The sequence below is a fragment of the Pithys albifrons genome, chromosome 9 (genome assembly GCF_047495875.1).
Source record: "Pithys albifrons albifrons isolate INPA30051 chromosome 9, PitAlb_v1, whole genome shotgun sequence".
Lineage (NCBI taxonomy): Eukaryota > Metazoa > Chordata > Aves > Passeriformes > Thamnophilidae > Pithys > Pithys albifrons.
The window spans coordinates 17,513,494-17,533,473 of NC_092466.1; the positions used below are offsets into that span (position 1 = coordinate 17,513,494).

Here is a 19,980-nt window from a genome sequence, read left to right on the forward strand (position 1 = left end):
GCCCTGAGCTACAATGCCAGCACTGGAGGGGGAGCAGGGAGGCGGGTGGGTGCCTGCTGCAGGCTGGGCCCCTTCATAACAGCCTCTTGTGTAACACCCGTGGGCTCAGGTGGTCTTTGACCCTGATCAGCAGCCAAGCAGGCGCTAGGAACAAATGCTTCTCTTTGCTTTTCCTGACCCAAAAGTAGAGCTCACACCTGGGGGAAGGGTGTGCACATTGTTGGGAGAACAAATGGAATGAGAGGCACCCCATCTTTGCATGGGGGAGAGTGGGCTGCCTCCACCTCCTCTGTGATTTTACACTCTACAGTCCAAAATCCTTCTTACCCAATGGGCTAAACCCAGTTACAAGGTGCAAACTTGTTTCCTGTACCTCCTCCTCTTTCCTCTTTTTCCCATATAAACAGTGGCAAACATAATACTTGCAAGTTTCTGCTAATGTTTCTGAAAACCTGGTCATGCCAGAACCTCTTCAGGTCCTCAAGGCTGGTTCCCTCTTGCTTCCAAAAGGCTGTCTTGGGTGCTAAATCATCCCATGATGGGCTCCAGCAACAGCAACCAGGGCTCTGCAGATCTTCAGGAAGGCAAAAGAGCCCTTCAGTGTGGTACTGCAAGGGCAGCAGGACCTAAGCATGGCCTGCAAATACCCAGGTGCATGTACACACCACATCTGGCCCTTTTGACATCAATTTTAAATCAGGTATTCCACAATTTCTATTCTGTTTTTGACAAACTGCTTTCGGTTATATAAACCATTATTTTCTCCTGTCCAGGCAAGTTTTGCTGCCTCTCAGTCAATATTTGTTCTCTAGTTTCAACATCTTTAGGAAGCATTAGAGAAAACCTGTTAATTATTTTCTAGGCATGTAACCAGAGCAGGACAGGAATGATTGTTACCAAGAGAACTAATTCACCTATTTTTTCACCTCCCAGTTTTGAAAGAATAAAGGCAGAAGCCTGTTATTTGAAAAGTCTGTGTTGGTTACATTAAAAATTGAGCAAAAAATATAAATATGGAGACAATAACATAGTACAAAAAATACTTCAATAGTAGCTGATGTACAGATTTAAGCCAATTTATTTAGTCTGGCCTTTCTCAGAAATTTACTCCAGCCTTTTATTCCTTTCATTTACTCATAAAAATATTAAACTTTTTACAGTTGCTGTCCTTTACAATCTCTTCTCATATGCAATGCAAACAGTCTGATTTATCTTCCTTTTCTGCTTTGTGTTGGAGCATTTTTGCGTAGACAGTATATTTTGTTCACTGCATCAAGACAGGGCTGTTCCAAGTCTGCCCTTAATCCTTTAATTTCCTGGATAACATCAGACACTAAAAATTCCATTATATTTAATATTAAGCTTCTATTTGGATTAAAGAACATATTTAACACAGGGAACCAGAAAGGTATATGCGTATTAATTGTTCTGAAACTTTCAATGGTAGATTTTCAATAAATCAACATTTCCATTTTTAAACTGAGATTTTCAAGTTGGCTAATTCCTACAGAGACTGAAGAGAAGCAGTAACCTATACCCATCTGGTGGCTTTTAGAAATTTGCTCCAGTCTCTGGCAATGGCGATACTAGTGATACATATGCATTTTTATAAAACTTCTACAAAACACTTACTAGAGTCTTAATATATGAATTAACTGTACTTATAAGATCAAAATCAACATGGATTTTTTTATTCAGCATCCCTCATGATTGGTAGCAGCAATAAGATGGATTATATGTTAACTAATAAGCTTTAAATCTATGTACTTTCTTTAACTTTTCTTTAATTCTTTGTTCTGTTAAAAAATCTGTATACTGCTGCATATTGTCAGGGAGGTTCTTGCAGGATCAAATCTATTGCTATAAAATTTTTTCAATAACAAAATTATCTATTAAAATCATATGGCAGAGGTTTTTGAAAGTTTACAGCACTCACACAGATGAATCAAAACCTGTTGAGATTTGACCACCTCTGAAAATCTAGGTCAGTGCTCCTGTTATATTGCTTGTTGTCAGCAGTCTTACAGACTGGAGACCAATCCAGGCTTCACTGAAACAAAAATCTACTTGTGTTATTAATTTTTAATAAAATTGGTTCTAAATATGTGCAACAGCTATTACAGTCTCTTAAATTAATGTAAAATAAAACAAAACAGAAACACGTAATTTTGCATTAGCCACGGCACAGCATTTCTTTAATTGTGTACCTCCACTGATCTCTGCAATATTTGGCAACTCATGAAGAGACTAAGTAATTGTAACTTTGAACTTGTTCTCCTCAAATCTGGATCTCTGCAATCTCTACGTACAGCCTAAGAAAACTCTTCTTTTGATCTGTTATCATTGGGAATTTGTGGTAATGCAGCTACAGTGAAGTCACACCTGCATTTCCCAGCCCGATTTCAGCGATGGCACAAGAGGACCTGGGCGAGCAAAGGTTCATGATGAGTTTGGCTCTGTGCCTTCTCTGGTTTAGCTGTACTTTCAACAGTGCCTACTTAAAACACTGCTCACAGTAATGAAGTCCTTTCACCGTTACAGCTAAAGCACTTCCTTGGTTCAATGAGACAAGCCTTTTGAGCAAAAAGGCTCCCCTGCTGTCAGTTATGCGTGGATCAGGATGTGCTGGAGGAGGAACGGAAGGCTGCAGGCAGACAAGCAGCATTACGGCAATTCAAGGGTGAATTCTTCCTCAGTCCTAACAGACATAGCTGTGACAGCACAACAGTGTAAACTCATAAACAGTGCAAACTTTACCTCATTTGGATTGTCTTGGGCTATGGGTTTGGTTGAGAAATTATGCCAGAAAGCGATCCTCATCCAGACCTGGATACGCACCTTGCAGATCTGTTTTCTCATGCAAACTGAAAGGGTCAGAATTTGGGCCAAGATTTCAACTGATTATGAGAGAAGTGTGTGTAGATTAAACCAATGGTATCAAAGGATCAGTGGGTTCTGAGAAAGCTCAAACAATTACATATTTAAAGAATTACTAAAATACTGATAACACATAAGTATGCAAATAAATTTGAATGTAAAGCATACATTTACAAAACTTGTGCTGAATTCAACATCAGGCTCAATAAATTTCATATGTTACTTCTGATGCTTGAAGCTGGCAGCATATTTTGAATATGACAGAAAGCTTTTAAAAGTCGGTATATATTTTCTGGAACTATAATTTATGGAAATGAAAGAAGATATTCTAACTTTACATTTTGCCAAGAGGACAAAAAAGGGGCTACCTTCTGTCAGCAATTCTGTAACTGAAATATTTTCTACACTAATAGCATATAAAATTCTGCAATATTTTCCATTAGGAAGAGCAAGAGAAAATACACAGAAAAGTTCAGATTTTCAAGGGAAATGTTGGGAAAAAACCCTTTTCTTGTAGGAGTTATTTTACCTCTGTTCATGACTATAGAAAAAGAGGAGGAAATGAGTCAAATTATTGTTTAAAACATTTTTAACACTGCAACATTTAAGCCTTAAATATTAGAATAACTAGAATTTTATTTGTGGTCACAAGAATAAGTCTAGCTCTTAGGAGAAAGTTGGCTCAAAAGCTGCTGATAGGAAATGGAGCCTCCATTTCCAGCCAGACTGCACATAGACTGAGAGACTCTTGCTGTCTTCTTACAGCTATTTATTTGTACAATACCATTCACAAACATGGGTATCCATTAAACTCTTGGGGCAGATTTTGCAGGTGAATGAATGACTGCTGTGTGTACAGAGCAGGGGATGCAAACGTAGTCACTGCCCTGTGAAACCAGACTTGTGTGCAACAGCAAATGGCATGAGCTAAGCCAAGGAGCTGCGTGTGCTTTGCAAGGGACAACTGTGTACACTGTCACCATCATAGCCGTTCCCCTCAGTGGCAGTCCAAGTACAGAGGTCAAGGACAGCATGGAGTAGGAAGATTGGCCTTTGCTCCATGCCAGCCTGTGTACTACTTGGTTTTGTAATTTAATGACATGACATTCTGTCTAGGGAGTAAATTTACACGGAACTCTTTATAAACAGTATTTACCAACAAATCTAGTTTAACATGGTACATTTGCTTTCTTTAGCAAATCTGTCTGAAGATTGTGAGTGGTAACCAGTGACAGAACACAAGGGAATGGCCTGTCAGGGGAAATTTAGACTGGATATTACAAAGAGGTTCTTCACCCAGAGGGTGGCTGGGTACTACAACATGCTCCCCAGGGCAGTGGTCACAGCACCAAGCCTGACAGAATTCAAGAAGTGTTTGGACAATACTCTTGGGCACATGGTGTGATTCTTGGGGCCATCCTGTGCAGAGCCAGGAGCTGGATTCCAGGATCCTTGTGGGTCCTTTCCAACTGAGCATATTCTGTGATTCTGCAATTTCTTGAAGCCCCAGAGCTAATGACTGGTAGTTTTAAGGGAACATGAAAATTTTCAGACAAATGGAAAAAAAAAAGCAGTTAGCTTACTATCTTCAGTATTTACATTTTTAAGATTACTTTTGTAAGAAAAAGGATAGAAAATTACTGTAAAAGAAACATAAAAGTTGAGGATGTTTATAAAGGTCCCCAGAACATACCAGATCAGTTATACTGAAACACTTCAGTGCCAAAGCCTAGCTATGTTAGGGTCACACAATACCTGTCATAAAACCCTACAAGAATCCATTCTCACAGCCTGATCATTTAGGAAAAAATCAATAATATTTCTGAATATTAATTTCCTGGATTTTCAGGTATTAATTTCTGAATATTAATTTCTTGTATTATATTAGAGATATGCATTTCCAATGGCAGACAGTGGCCACAAAATTATCCACATCAAAAGCCATACAATTGACATAAACACATTTGATCTGTGTTTCTTCAGAAAATCTTAACTGGACAAACCACATTAACTGCTATCAAGATGGACAGAGACATTCAGATACGAACACTGAACCGGGAAACCTTATAAATGCCTTTGACATTTACGTGCTGCTTGAGTCTATTTAAATAACCATGTCTGTCACTTATCCTTCTTAGGAGTTTCCACGTATCACAAGGGCTCAGGAATGGTCTACTACTAAGAACTACTCCATAAATAGTTCAATTTCTGTAGTAACTATGAACGTCAAAGGCCAATGACATCATATGCATTAAAATCAAAAAGCACAAATATTTCTGATATTTTCTGAAATTAAAATATTTTAGAAAATAAGCATCCTGGTCATCATGTTTTTAAATCAAACAATCTCATCATGGAAAAGAATCAAATCAAATGCATATTATTTTTGTATTTAAAAGTGTAGTGAAAATGTGCAAGGTTAGTTTCCAATATTAAGCCTCCATGCATATAATGGAACCTACATTAAAATGCATTTTAATAGGTGATCTTATTAAAAAAATTGCTCAGAAAGATGTCAGCAAAATCATGTTTGAAAGTGCCAAAACATGAAATTATTTTTTGGTATAGTTTCTAAGAATAAACTTAAAAACAAATGTACTTAGCTTTACTAAAGACAAAATGTTCAATAGTGTGGAAAATAAGGAGACTAAAGGAGATAGAACAGAAAAAAATGTCATATTCCAGAAGAGGAACTTTAAAATTCATTACAATGCTCGTGCTCCAAAATGTTTAAATGGCCTAATTTACACAATTCATTAAAATACTATTATGAAAAAAACAAAAAGGCATCAATACAATGTATTTTCCTAACTCTAAAATGTGGCCTTCCATAAATGTAAGGTACACTTATATATCAATCTACATTTTAATTTCTATCAAATCACTTCAACTTTTATTAGTCATGGTTAATCAATACATATATAGAGCCCACAACAAAACATGACTATTATAGCAACTGTTGAAAAAAAGCCAACTTACCTGTCTTCCAAACGTAAACTATTTCATAAAGAACTTCTCTTGGTTTCTGATACTTCTTTCCATGTCATTTCATAGGTACAGAACCAGAGTGCAATTTTAAGAGTGAATATATATTAGGGGAAAAACCAAACAGATTTGTTTGATGATTATGAGTCAGTTAAGAATGATTATGAGTCAATCCAGCTACATCTGAAATATTTTGCTACAAATAAAGATGTATCACCTTACGGTAGTGCCTAATTAAAACATGATCTTTATTTGTTATCTCAATGTACAAATAGTGTAATTTCTCATTTGTAAAAACAGATGGGCATGAGGGAGATTTGGTGGAACCAGGATAAACATTTTAGGTGATACTGCACATAGAAAAAATAATAATGAAATATAAATTAAAATTGTTAGTGTACAAAAATGTAAACCCACCAACCTCCCTGCCCCCAAAAGAAATGGTATAACCTGGTCAGGTTGTCTGTTTTCACTTACTCTCCCTCCAGAGAATAACAGACCACTCTATTTCATTGAATTAATGAGACAACAACATAAAGAACTAATGCTTGTAAAACTGTTTTCTCACATGTGATAGAGATGAATGTGTAAATATTACACAGAAGATAATTTTCTAGAATGTTTTAGCTGGGCATGAGGACCGATCCTTTATAGACCCCTACTAGTTCAAAGAAACTACTACATGGAATGTTCCAAAGTCAGTAAACAAATATGACTGAACAAATAACACAAAAAAAAAAGATTACTATTCCTTCACATGATTTCATTGAAGCTCTGCAACATCCTCTTTCTTTAAAGCAGAACACGAAAAGCAATGAGCTAGAAATTAGGAAAACAATAGGACATAATCCAATCTGATCTGCAATTACATATAAAATTCTTTTCAAGTCTCTATTGCTTTTAGACATATTAATCAAATCATGAAACTATTAAAAGATTAAGATAACTGTGCATTTCTTCTGCTGTTTTCTTGTGAACCATACATGTGTACCAGGGTGAGAATGTTCTGCTGTGCTGCCACAAGTCAGTATCACCAGGTCACCTGTGAAGAAAATGCTGCAAACACACACCCACCAGTGAGGGTTCTATACTGTCCCCAGGCTGCTTGGGAGAAACAACCCAATTAGAGAATAGGAACCAGGACAAAATGTATTCATAATGTGATGATTTTCATATAATTTTTAACTCTGTACAGCAACTGCAGTCAGACAAAATTTAGTGTCATACCTGGTGTTTCATATCATGGTCAGAGGGAAGACTGTACTGACTGAGCTGCCATTGCACACCAGCAGTGACCTGTTCGTCGTGCTGAGAGTATCTGTATTAGTTGCCTGTGTTGATTCTTTTGGATCTGTTGATAAAAGGGAATGTTGACACATTGTGGCTTCTGGCAGGCAGATGAAGTTGTACTTTGGTAATTACTCTTTACAAGTTAAGAACTGCCAAAGGGTATGTGATTTTTTTCTTACACCAAGAATCTCCTTCTGCTTCTGAGCAATGTGGATGCCACAAACAGAAATAAGATCAGTTGTACTGCAGCCTTCCTACTGTGCTGAAATTCGAATCTGTTTGAATGAACACAAATAATTTGCTGCCATAGCTGGCACTCCACTTAAACTCAGGAGTCTCACTCATGTAACCTTGGAGTGTTTGCTCCTAAAATTCAACAGGTTTCCATCACTCTTTTTCCATTCATGTGAGCAATGTTGAACTTTTGATGGTAGGAAACTTTAAAGACATATAATCATGTACATCTATGAGCAGACTCAAGATTCCCTCTTTGTCAAGTATCAGTCAGTTATAATTTCTCTGCTATTTAAGAGAGAAGAGATATTCAGCTTTTTCTGAAGAAAGCATAGAACCTGACTGGGTAGTTACACCTATAGAACAAAAAACTTTACTGTGTCCTCAACTCAGTTTGAATTTAATCCATTCTCTGATTTCATTCTTTATTTGGCTATCTGTTTTAGGAAAAAAAATATATAAATAAGTCATATCTAGCTGTGCTGAGTAAAATTCTGATTCTTTTATTCCACCTTCACCTAGATAAATCACTTGAGCACTTGTGCAAGCTCAGACTTTTGTAAGTTCTTTAGTTTTGTAGAGTCTTTAGGATTTCATGCATTTTACATATGTAGAGCTTAATAATTGCTTTGAGTAATCCAATTTCTATTATCACTATCATGACTATTTCAAGGAAAACAAAATTTTGCAATTTAAAAGATTTCTCCATAACATTCTGCTTTCCTGCCCTTAAGTAACTCTCATAAATACACATGTGTACATCTGTGCACATGTCTAATGTGGGATAAGTATTTAGGTGGAGTTCCTTACATTAAGTTTTAATGAGAACTTCGGTGTGCATAGTACAATATATACATTGTAAATGAAGGAGATAACACACAAGTACATATATCTACACATCCAACACTTTTATAAGGTCTAAGAATTAATTGGTTAGTTTAAAATGCTAAAATGATTCCCTGAGGATTTATGAGCTAAGAATGCTCAGGGGTTTAGTGTCCTGACATCTCTTTAATTAGCAGTCTCCAAGATCTCACACTAAGAAGATGCTAAGCCAGTGCCTTCTGTCATATCTCAAGAGTTTCAGAAGGCTTGGAAGCCACAGAGGAAGGTGAATGGATTATGTCTGTGAGCTATAAAATATGTAAAAAGTACATTTTTCTTACTAGTAACTAGTTAGGACTTCTTGCTACCACTCCTGCTTTGATGGTGATGAAGTTCTAAAAGAAATCCTAAAAAAATCCAGCAAAAATGGGTGAGGTTAATAAAGATGCCGTTGAAAAATACTTGGAGAACAATCCTCAGTTTGCTAAGGAGTATTTCGACAGAAAAATGAGGGCAGAAGTTCTGGGAAGTATCTTTAATGTGAGCGCTGGAGATGTGAAGGAAGGAGTCAGCTTCAAAGACATGTCCCGTCTGGAGGAGTGTGACATACTGTTTGAGTTGATAACAGAAATCCAAGATGAAGCCTGCGTTATGGAAAAGATAGTGCACAAGGCCCTGAAGAGGCTGGCACAGCTGCTGGCGGCCGATCGGTGTAGCATGTTCCTTTGTCGTTCCCGAAATGGCATTCCAGAGGTAGCCAGCAGGATTTTGGATGTCACTCCAACTTCCACCTATGAGGACAATTTGGTGAAACCAGAAAATGAAACTGTTTTTCCTCTGGACATCGGGATAGTGGGATGGGTTGCTCATACCAAGAAGTCTTTTAATATACCTGATGTGACAAAGGTAAGTGACTTTCTTGGGGAATGGGTTTCTGTGCATTTGCTTACTCAGCTTCCTATCCAGACAAAAAGTCATTCTTCAGAAACATCTGAGACAGAAATTCAGATCAATAACATGAGAAAAGCATCAGCAGAGTGCCAACAATCCAGTAGAACCATATCATGTAGCCTAGTGAGGCATTTCCAGTACCCTTATAGTTGTTGTAATGTCAAGGACTCTAAGGGAGGAGAATATTATATTAATAGAGATCAGTAAGTATTTGAGTTTCTGTTGAACATGGCAGGCTTCTATTCTGTTTCACAGCATGGGCTTGCAAGTGTTCTTCCTTATCATTCTGTGCTTCCATACATGTATCTCTGAATACATTTAATTTGCAGTTTCTGTAATGAAGATGCGTCCTTGTGAGTGGGTGAATGAGGACAGATCGAGATGATGTCAACACACATGTTCAGGTTCAAGTCAGTGTTTGATTTAAAATGGGTCCAATTTTGCGTAGCTATAGATCCAGGGGTTTTGTTCAGAAGCATCTATAGAAGAAGCTTAATGAGTCTGACCTGTGCTGACATTTTCACAGTTCATGTTAAATTTGCACAGAGTCCCCTTCTTTATTTAAGGTTCTGATAAGGCTTATTATAAATGTTAATTAAAGTGATGAGGGGCCTAAAAAAATGAAACATGCGTGAATGAGACCTGCTTTAGAAACTACTCTGAAATACGTGGAAAAACATAAATATGCTTTGATTGTTGAACACTTCTTTAAAAACAGCTAATCTTATGTCATCAAATGGTGACATCTTCATTTCTTTCTAGTCTTATGTGGAAAGCTGAGCATAATGAAATGGTGCTAAGATAATTCTCAAGATGACAGTATGGATTCTCAGTATTTCCTATGGAGTCAATTTAAAAATCTGGGCCGTTTTAGAGATAGAAATTACTTCAGTGTCCTAAATTCAATGTAAATAATGAAAATATTTATACACTGCCATTATGTATGCTTTCCAGAAAGTAAACAAAAAATATACATTTTATAATGCTTAAAAAACGACTACTTTCAAAGCTCAGAAACAAATGAAAAAGATATATGTGAAAAGAACATTCCAATATATAGTAAATTAACTCAAACGTAAGTAGGAACCACAGGAGCAAACAGAAGAATGACTATTTTGATAAATAAAAAAATCATTTGATTTTCAACTGACCACTAATATCTTTTCTTCAATGGCTGCTGTTCTGACAAGAAGCATCTGACTTACTGTCTCTTACCATCACGTGGGGGGATTGGAGGATAATCCCTCTAAATTCATAAGACTGATTACATGAGAAAAGATCAGAAGGATCAAGAAAGATGTGCCTCCTATCAGACACTGCATTGCTTCTTAATATCATTATGTGAGATGTGCCAGAACAGAGATGTCCAAATATTTCTGCATTTGCAATACGATATGTTCAAATTTTTGTGAGAAATGTCATTTGAATATGCTTAAATAAGAGAACTTTTCTGTCCATCTAATCCTGCTAGGTAGTTTGCACTCTTAAAGTAATTCATGTAATCTGAATATATGTCCAGCTATTATTCAATTATTCTAAGGTAATCTTTACTTAGGCACCCATTTACTCTCTTAGGATTACTGAGGTCTATGCCATTAAGCACACACTTAAAAATGCAATTAAACCATGGTCCCATTGATCTACATTTGGTAACTAAATGTCATCAAAATATTGACATTTTATAAGTTAATTACAAAATTCCCAGAGACTTCCCTGGGACCAAGGATTGATATTTAAAAACAACACTCAAGACCTCAAAATTGTCACCTTTTCCATTCTATGTGTACAAAAAGTCCCTGTCCAAGTCCTCTTTGCTCACACAGGCAAAGCTCCCACTAATGTCATCAGAATCTTTATCTCCATAGGGAACACAGAACTGCAGCTTGAGTCAGTGACATGTAAGGAATATAATTAGTCCAAAGCAGCAGAAATAGGCAGTCATTGAAGCCTTTATCATGTTTTGAAAGGATAATTATCTTTCAGTTCACTTCATAAACACTTCAGTCAAACTAGATTGTCTGCCACCCATGTTCTGAACAAAAAATTACAAGCAGAATTAAGCCAGAGAGGAATCTTGCCCCTACTGCCTTGTCAGAATACAAAATGCACAATAACTACTAGACGGCTATAGCACTTTAGAAATTTGTATCTAGCCACTTTCTACTGTTGACAGTCCATATCCAAACAGCATGGTGGTTTTTAAGTCATAAGTATATTACATTGATAAACCCGTGATGTGACATTTTCATGCTTCAATCATCACCCATTTATAACAAAAGTAAATGTAAAAAAGGTCAGAATAGTAATAAATCATTGGGGAGGAAAATTAATTACTGCACTTTTAGTGCCTGGTAACCATTTTTTTAGGGATTATCTCCCTCTTCAACTTGGAAAGGTACCAATAAACGTGAGGAAGCTCCTCATCCTGACTAATGCTTCAGAAAAGAAAAGCGGAGGAAAAGATACAGACCTTCTGTAATTCAATTAATAGGCAGAACAGTCTCTCCTCACAAGATTACAGACCTGTTGACTGTGAGAGCTAATAGCATTTAATCCAGGATTTAACAGTTGTGAGAAATAGAAGGTCAGGCAGGACCATTATCCTAAGACTTTTTCTCACATTCTTCCCAGAGTCTATCAATAGAGTGTGTGACTTAAATATTACAAAGCAAAATAATAGGCTGCATAAAATTTGTTATGTCCATTAATATTCTTAAAAGAGTAATTGATAACACTGGAAACATTATAAAGAACAGTAAAATTACCTTACAATTTTAAGTAAGGCATTATTTCCAGATAAAACTAAGAAATAGTTTAACAAGGAGTCTGTCTTCTGGGGAATCAACATCTGACATTCTCCGCTTGTAAGAACCAATAGTAAAGACTATATATATTTGCTTTAATCCATAATCTATTCAAATTATTACACTACTCCTTTCAATTCAGAGGTATTTGAAGACAAGGATTTAAACAGGGTTGGAAACTCAAGAAAAAGTATTTCTGGTTTTAGTAGAGTATAAAATTATACAAATGCTGAAAAAAATGCTTCACAACCAGTGAAGGCTTTTTGATTAGATCTATTACAGGACTGAAATGTTCTGATGCTGAAATAACAAAACCTCATTTTTAGAGGTCCTGCACTGAAATACACAAATGCCAGTGAAGTGAAGAAACAAGAGACCATGGAGACATTCCAACTCAGTTTTAGCAGCCAGAGCAGTGATCATTGTGGCACCTAATTTAAATATTGGAAACCTATCATACAAACCCATTTAAATACATCTTCAAGTTGCAAGTATCATTCTCTTGCAAGCTTCAGACTGCAGCTCTACTTCTCTTTAATGCAAGGGTGGGAGCAATTTGAATTCCAGGCCTTCTGGAGAGACAGGAGCTTCAGATTCATGTGAATGTGCTGGTCCCCAGACTCCAGACTGAGCCTGAAATTTACCTGGAAAGAACACACACTGTAAATGTTAATGCCTGCTCTTCTATTTTATCTTATCATCTTGATAATAGAAATCAGATTGTCAGAAATTCATACTCAATGCAGTAAAAATTAACTGGAAAAATGGCAATGTGTTCCCATCTGTTAAAGAGTCGAAGGTTCAGACAGCTTACCAGAAAATGTTTTAACACAGGAACAAATTTCTATTAATTGCATCTTCCAGAAGAAAACACCAAACAATTCTCCCCGTTTTAGTGCTAAAAGAGGAACATTAAAAATTAAAATTTAGCCTAATACCCTTGTTTTATGTGAAAAAATACTTATAGCAGTATAACACAAATTCAATTTCAAAAAGTTGCAAAATAGCCACTACGTATGGCAAGTAACAAGCAGCCATTTCAGTGACAAAACAGAGAAGTTCAACCACCAAGTGCTCTTAAATATATAGTAATTTCTACTTGATGCAGTTTCAGAACCCTAGTGATCTGGAAGATAACAAAATCCATTTGTTCTGCAATGCTAGTAAGTTACATCTCAAAATGCAATTTACATCCCTGACAATACATGATTTTTGGAGTGTGGCCTAAGGAATGACCAACTCATTTAACTAATGGGGTTTGGTTTTGAATCAGATTGATGACTTTTTTTGTAGCTGATTAGGTAAATTTTATTTTCTATTCATATATTTATATGTATATATATATATATATATATATATCAGTATGAAACAAAAACATTTGTGAGTTGAAATTAGGCTAAGCAGAAGTATGAGATAAAGCAATACAGCACAGCAATACCACCTATTGAATGGTTAAAATGTTGTGAAATCTGAGGCAATGCAAGACAGTCAGTTAAAGAACAAAATATCAGGAAGAGAAGAAAATACTGCAGAGCTACCAGAAAGAGAATCAGACACATGTAGAGATAATGCAAGGAAATATGTGCTAATCATGAGAGTGCGACACCATCTCCTCAAGTTTGAGGTTCCTGTGGTTCCCATTCCAGTAGTGTTCCAGACCCACTCCTAGTCATCACATATCCAAAGGATGGTAAGTTTTGACAAGTTTAAGCTTATCTACCCAACACAAGCTGCCAGCCCAACAGGAGTGAAACAGTCATAATTTCAAGGGGTCACAGCAAGCCCTTCTTCCTCTGTGCTTTATAAGGGGAAAGAGGTGGAGGAAAATAGGCATCTTCTGTCTTAGCCCTATCACTACACCTGCAGGATTAAGTCTTATAATTTCTGTTGTGTAGGGTCACTTCAATCCTATCTCATGCAGACTTGGGGAAGAGTGGCTGGAAACTGCCAGGTGGAAAAGGACCTGAGGGTGATGGTCAACAGCCAGCTAAACATGAGCTGACAGTGTGCCCAGGTGGCCAAGAAGGCCCATGGCATCGTGGCTTGGATGAGCAATAGTGTGGCCAGCAGGACCGGGGCAGGGATTGTTCCTCTGTACTCAGCACTGGTGAGGCTGCACCTCGAATCCTGTGTCCAGTTCTGGGCTCCTCACTACAAAAAACATATTGAGGTGCTGGAACATCTCCAGAGAAGGGCAACAAAGCTGGAGAAGAATATGGAGCACAAGTCTAATGAGAAGCAGTTGAGGAAACTGGGGCTGTTTAGCTTGGATTAAAGGAGGCTCAGGGAGAACCTTATTGCTCTCCACAGCTACCTGAAAGGCGATTGTAGCCAGGTGGGAGTTGGTCTCTTCTCCCAAGTAACAAGTGACAGGACAAGAGGAAAGGGCTTCAAGCTGTGAGAGGGGATGTTGCTTCACTGAAGGGGCTGTGCTAGCTGGGTTATAGAGCCAGCTTAGGGTGAACCCAGGACATGCTGCACATCTTAGGACATATCTAAAGAACTGATCATTGTATAGTAAATGGCTTGGCATCTCAGCGTTAAACGGAGCTAGCAGGACATGCTTTCAAATGTACTACAGTTAAGGAGTTAGCTGCAGATTGCTTTTCCAGCATTTCTTTTTAAAAGCCTATTTTATGATTTAACTGAGAGCCAAAAGTAGAAGACATCACTCTAAAAGACAGTTTGATTCTTAAGAGTAGGCTCAAGTACACTAAGTGTCCACATTCATGTAGTTGTGGGAATACCAATATCTTCTTTGGGCTCTGGTACAGCAGACCACACTTCTCGCTTCTTTGTCTATGAACATGATGTCCTAATCATTGTGAAAACTGATTTTATTGGGGGGGGGGAGGGGGGGAACGAGCTTATGTTCCCTATATCTTAAAACCTCTAAAATAAATAGAAGTGGAATTAAAGGCTTCAAAACTCCTAGCAATTATGTATAAAATATTCAATAATGAAAAGCCTAAAACTAAGCACAATTTTTTGCTTGTATATACAAATCATGTGAAAAAGGAGTTTTTGTAAATGCTGTGGGAATGCTGCCAATGTGTTACAAGGTATTTGTATCTTTCTACATTGCACTATATAGGCACAACTCAGGGATAGTTTGTGGATTCTGAACTTTCGTTTATGAACAGAGATTTGCAATAAAATTTTTCTATCCTCTGCAAAAAATGCATCACCAAATTGCTTCTTCTGAACACCACTGCTTGTACCTTCAGGCTGGAATTACTGAACCAAGTCAGACACAGCAGCTGTGTCCTTCTGATTCAGCTCATTTGGTGTATATAGGTCCCTTCTAAGCATTCAAAAATCCAGGGGTGCCTGACATTTTTATTTATTCCCTCATAGCAGCACACAGTGCCCTAAACCCAGGAACTTGGGCCTCACCACGATGCTAGACGCTTAGTGACACAGAGGGACTACAAACAAAGTCAAATTATCTGTCTGACTTACTTGATTTTCAATGGCTAAAACAGTCAGACGTTCAGAATTTGTTACTGAAGCCCAAACCCACACCCAAGTCCAGAATGGTTATGTCAGTAGGTGGTACATCTCAGAGAAAATGAAGTATTTCCATGTAGTGACATACTTGTTTAGCAGACTACTGGACAGTATTTGATTCTTACACAGGAAAGACAGACTGGCATTTTCTGTCTGTCAACTGAGATACCCCTATCTCACTGCTATTTCATTGCTACCTCACTTCTGTCTACTAAGTGAGATACTACCTTTCTCTGAGAAAAACAGAAAATAGGAAACCATGGAAATTTTGTCAGAAATGGAGAAAACATCTCCTTTTCACATGGAATATATTCAAAGCACTTTTCAGGGACCCAAACACAGCCTGATACATTGAATGCTATTTATGGGGATGACACCAGCTGTCCTTAAGAGAATCAATTCTCTGTAAAAGAGCCCAGGCCGTAAATATAGAAATTTGAGTTATTTCCAGACATTTAAATCCTTTCAGCAAAATGCAGCTCCAGAAGGAAACACAAAAGGCAAAAATAAAAGATGAACTGTCTAAAGAGTATGAAGAACTGAAGGGAAAAAACCCCAACAATCCTAATATTTTGATCACATAATAAAATTCAGTCTTCCTTCTCAGGGTTGCATATGCTGTAAATTCAACATTAACTAGAAACAGTTGCTAAACTGAAGACGAGAAAAAGGAAATTAAGAGGAAAGATCTGAATAACAGACAAAAAACTTTAGTTCTGGCATTTACAAGCACTGTCATAATTGATTTTATAGTCAAGAAAATGTTTATTTGTTTGGATTTTTTAAAGTAGCTTTCTATATAATTCATGAAAGCAGAAATTCCTTTATGTGGCATCCTGCAACCTTCTCCAGCCTATCAGCAAGAAAGACACCTTGAGATCCATCCCACAGATCTTCACTGCCTAAGCTAATGCAGTAATTATTAGCAGTAATATTTACCAGCTCTGTGGGTAGACATGGAATAACAAGTCAATCCCTTTATAAGTGGCTTCACAAATATATGCGAACAGCAGAGGACTGGTAAGGCTTAGGAATCTTGGTTCTGCGTGGATGTCCTTTAAACAGGACTCTGTTGGGCTCGCCCTGTCCAGTTGCCATTCCTATCCCTGGTGTTCTAACATAGTCTGACCTTGCCTGGTTACCAAGCCACTTGCTGCCTCCTGACATTCATATTTAGCACTAACTCCTTATCATTCCAGAAATCAGAAGCACACCTCTTAAAGGAAATTCAGGGAGAATCTGCCATTGTCTCTAGATCAAGACTTGAGTAATCATCTCTCAGAAGTCTGAGCACTGCCTCTTAGCAGTGGCATATGTGAGGGGATGGAAAAGCCTCAATGAAGACACTCTGGCTATTTTGGCTGCTTTTAGTAGAACCATGTCACTTCTCAGTATGCACATATCAGCAAACTTCAACCCCCCAATTCACAACTTGCCCTCATTCACATATATTTTCATAATAACATCACAAAACATAAAAACCCTTGACAAACAGATTTCCCTGAAAAATTTTAAAGCCCTTTTTTAAATTAAAGAGAACACTGAAGTCTTTCAAGAAAACACTAAGAATTTCTGTGATATGAGGAAATAAAACAGATTCTATGAAACATAAACTAGCTTCCCAGTATTTTTTACATTGAAAAAAAATCAAAATAATAGCTTTTTCTAAACCGTCCTAAGCACTCAGTCTCAAGGATGAAATTGATAGGGTAGTTAGTTGTGGTTCATTCATTAGTCACATGGTCTTATTCCCACAGGATCACACACACAACAAAAGCAGCTCTGCGTTCTGATCCCCCTGGTCCTATACCCTCCCTCTCACCAGAAGACCAGGCTGGGCTGGGAACAACAGGAATGGAAGTCTGTCAGACAGGAAGGAATAAGAAACAGCTCAGCTAGATGTGTTCCTGTGGGGATTCTTCTCAGCCAGAAGTATTTTTAGCCAGGAGAGGTGGTAGTTTTAAATATTGTGTGATGGAACAGTATAATGAACCTTATCTACAGAAATAATTAAATAATAATAATAATAATAAAGAATAAAATAATAAATGATAAATAAATAAAAATAGCTATGAAGTAATTCTCTTACATGCGAGCCGTATGTATTAGATTCACAAGTAATCAGGGAGCAGGTCATTATTCCCACATTTATTCTAGATTTTCACAAATTTTCAATTCCTCAAATTCCTCAGCATTATAATAAAGACCTGCACAGAACTTGGTTTCATAAACTATCTTCATAACTAATGCATAAGTTAAGCTTGTACATATAACTCTGCAAGATTGAGGTAAATAATGATAATGGGTTTTTTGCAAGTATAAACCTACTGCACTGCTAAACTGTGCTCACAGTATTGCTAACATAAATTACCAAATGAAATGATCATTTTCTCTTGGCATGGTAACTAATTGTTCTGCATTTAATTTGTGATTTTTTTTTCAGAACAACCATTTTTCTGACTATATGGACAAACGAACTGGTTATAAAACAGTCAATATGTTGGCCAGCCCAATTACACAGGGTAAAGAGGTGCTTGCTGTTATGATGGCACTCAACAAATTAAATGCAACCGAGTTCTCAAAAGAGGATGAAGAGGTAATAACCTTAAATGTCACACAACGATACAGCTGTTAGTTCAGCTAATACTTTGAGTGATTCTATCTATTGATTTGATACTTTAGTCTTATTTTTGCTCTTTGTCATTTTCAGGTATTTAAAAAATACCTCAATTTTGTGTCTTTGGTCCTAAGAAATCACCATACATCATATCTCTACAACATTGAATCACGAAGAAGTCAGGTATAGAAGAATGTTTTAACAATAATACTTCATTTTATAATTATCTTGCAAGCTTAGTGAAGTAAGGATACCATCTACTAATTTTGTTTTCATATGATAACAGCAATGCACCTTATAATTTTATTCTGGAATGCCAAAGATGCGTATGTTTCTGTTTTCCTACTGTTATGAACATTTGCCCTCTTTTCTTTTGTAAACAGATGCTTTTGTGGTCTGCCAACAAAGTATTTGAAGAGCTAACAGATATAGAGCGACAGTTTCACAAAGCACTGTACACTATTCGAATGTATTTGAATTGTGAAAGGTACTCCATTGGTCTGCTGGACATGACTAAAGAAAAGGTAACAACTATTTTGCCTACTTGCTAGAAATGTTCCGCTCCTAACTTTAAGTCTCAAAGGCACAAAGTTACCATGCTTGCCAAGCCTTCTGGATAATTTATATAAAATTTAACCGTGTTACAAAAATTACATGAAATACAAGCACGGCAAAGGATACAACCACAATAAACACAAAGGCTAATTCTGAAATGATTTCTCATATTAATAATTCCATGTGAGAAAGGCTAGAAGAGGGAAGTGCAGGTCTGAAATACCTGCCTTCTAAAACAACAACTAAGCTGTACAACTGTCTAGAAACAAGTTTCAGATTAGCCTGCAATTCCCTGGCAAACACTGCCTGGAATATAATGAACAATGTTGAGTTAATATTGTCTGAAATGTGACCATAGTAAACTATGGAGAAATAAAAATAAAATTGAAATCCACAGATGTGATGTTATCTATGAACACAAAACTGATTTTTTTTCTTGTGCTAAACTCTGTGTATTATTTTCTCAGGAGTTCTATGATGAGTGGCCAATCCGGCTGGGGGAGGCAGAGCCTTACAAAGGCCCCAAGACACCTGATGGACGAGTGAGGATATTAATTTTTCTTTTTATGAACCTTACGTTTGACATGGAGATTGTACAGGCCACCTACATGTTTTTCTCTTTTTATTTAGGAAGTCAACTTTTATAAGATTATTGACTATCTTTTACATGGACAAGAAGAAATCAAAGTTATTCCGTGAGTATTCATTGGCACCCTGCGAATGTGAGGTAATTAGGTACACTGTGGGGATAGAACAACATGTCTATATTGTAGAAATAATTTAATTTATTGTCTCTCTAAAGGTCACCTCCAGCAGATCACTGGTGTCTTATCAGTGGATTGCCAACATATGTTGCTGAAAATGGACTTGTAAGTTCACAGTAAAAGTAAGATCTAGAAGTTTTACTTTATGCAGTTGTTCTGATTGAACAAAAAAAACCTCCCCATGACTAAAATCCTCTACAAAATATCATGATGCTTCCAGTGCCATTGGTTCCCAGTGAAATCATGTGAATCAGTAGTCTGGATGGAGACAGGGCCTCAGCACAAATGACCAAAACATCAGGAACACCCTCTGATTGCGGTGATATCAGAGGAATAATGCGTGCGACTGATGTTACTTTCCAGGTGTGCTAAGCCTCACAACAAAATGTCAAAGTAAAAACCCATCACATACAAAGTTTTAAACTTGTATTTTTTTTCTTCTATCTTCTTGCATAGACAATATATGTAATTCAAAGCAGTGATGTATGATGGCTATTAGTAACCCTATGCATTTTTAATAGAGCCCTTAGAACTCAATTATTTCATTCCAGAGATTCCCATGCCATTT

The 19,980-nt window shown here is 37.0% G+C and overlaps 1 protein-coding gene and 1 long non-coding RNA gene across 2 annotated transcripts in view; one reads left to right on the top strand and one right to left on the bottom strand.

The window, feature by feature from the left end:
• On the bottom strand, positions 1–12,591 carry LOC139675441 (uncharacterized). The gene is made up of 3 exons (XR_011698485.1): positions 12,431–12,591; positions 7,090–7,213; positions 1–5,911 (listed from the first exon to the last, which is right to left on the bottom strand). It is a non-coding gene; the product is annotated as an uncharacterized lncRNA (long non-coding RNA).
• PDE6C (phosphodiesterase 6C) overlaps positions 8,499–19,980 on the top strand; it is a 26,502-nt gene continuing 15,020 nt past the window's right edge. The window contains exons 1-7 of the mRNA XM_071563045.1: positions 8,499–9,117; positions 17,920–18,072; positions 18,187–18,276; positions 18,477–18,617; positions 19,116–19,190; positions 19,279–19,343; positions 19,451–19,517. Of these exons, the coding sequence (XP_071419146.1) occupies positions 8,638–9,117; positions 17,920–18,072; positions 18,187–18,276; positions 18,477–18,617; positions 19,116–19,190; positions 19,279–19,343; positions 19,451–19,517 (1,071 nt within the window). The 5' untranslated portion in view covers positions 8,499–8,637. The remainder of the gene's footprint in view (positions 9,118–17,919; positions 18,073–18,186; positions 18,277–18,476; positions 18,618–19,115; positions 19,191–19,278; positions 19,344–19,450; positions 19,518–19,980) is intronic.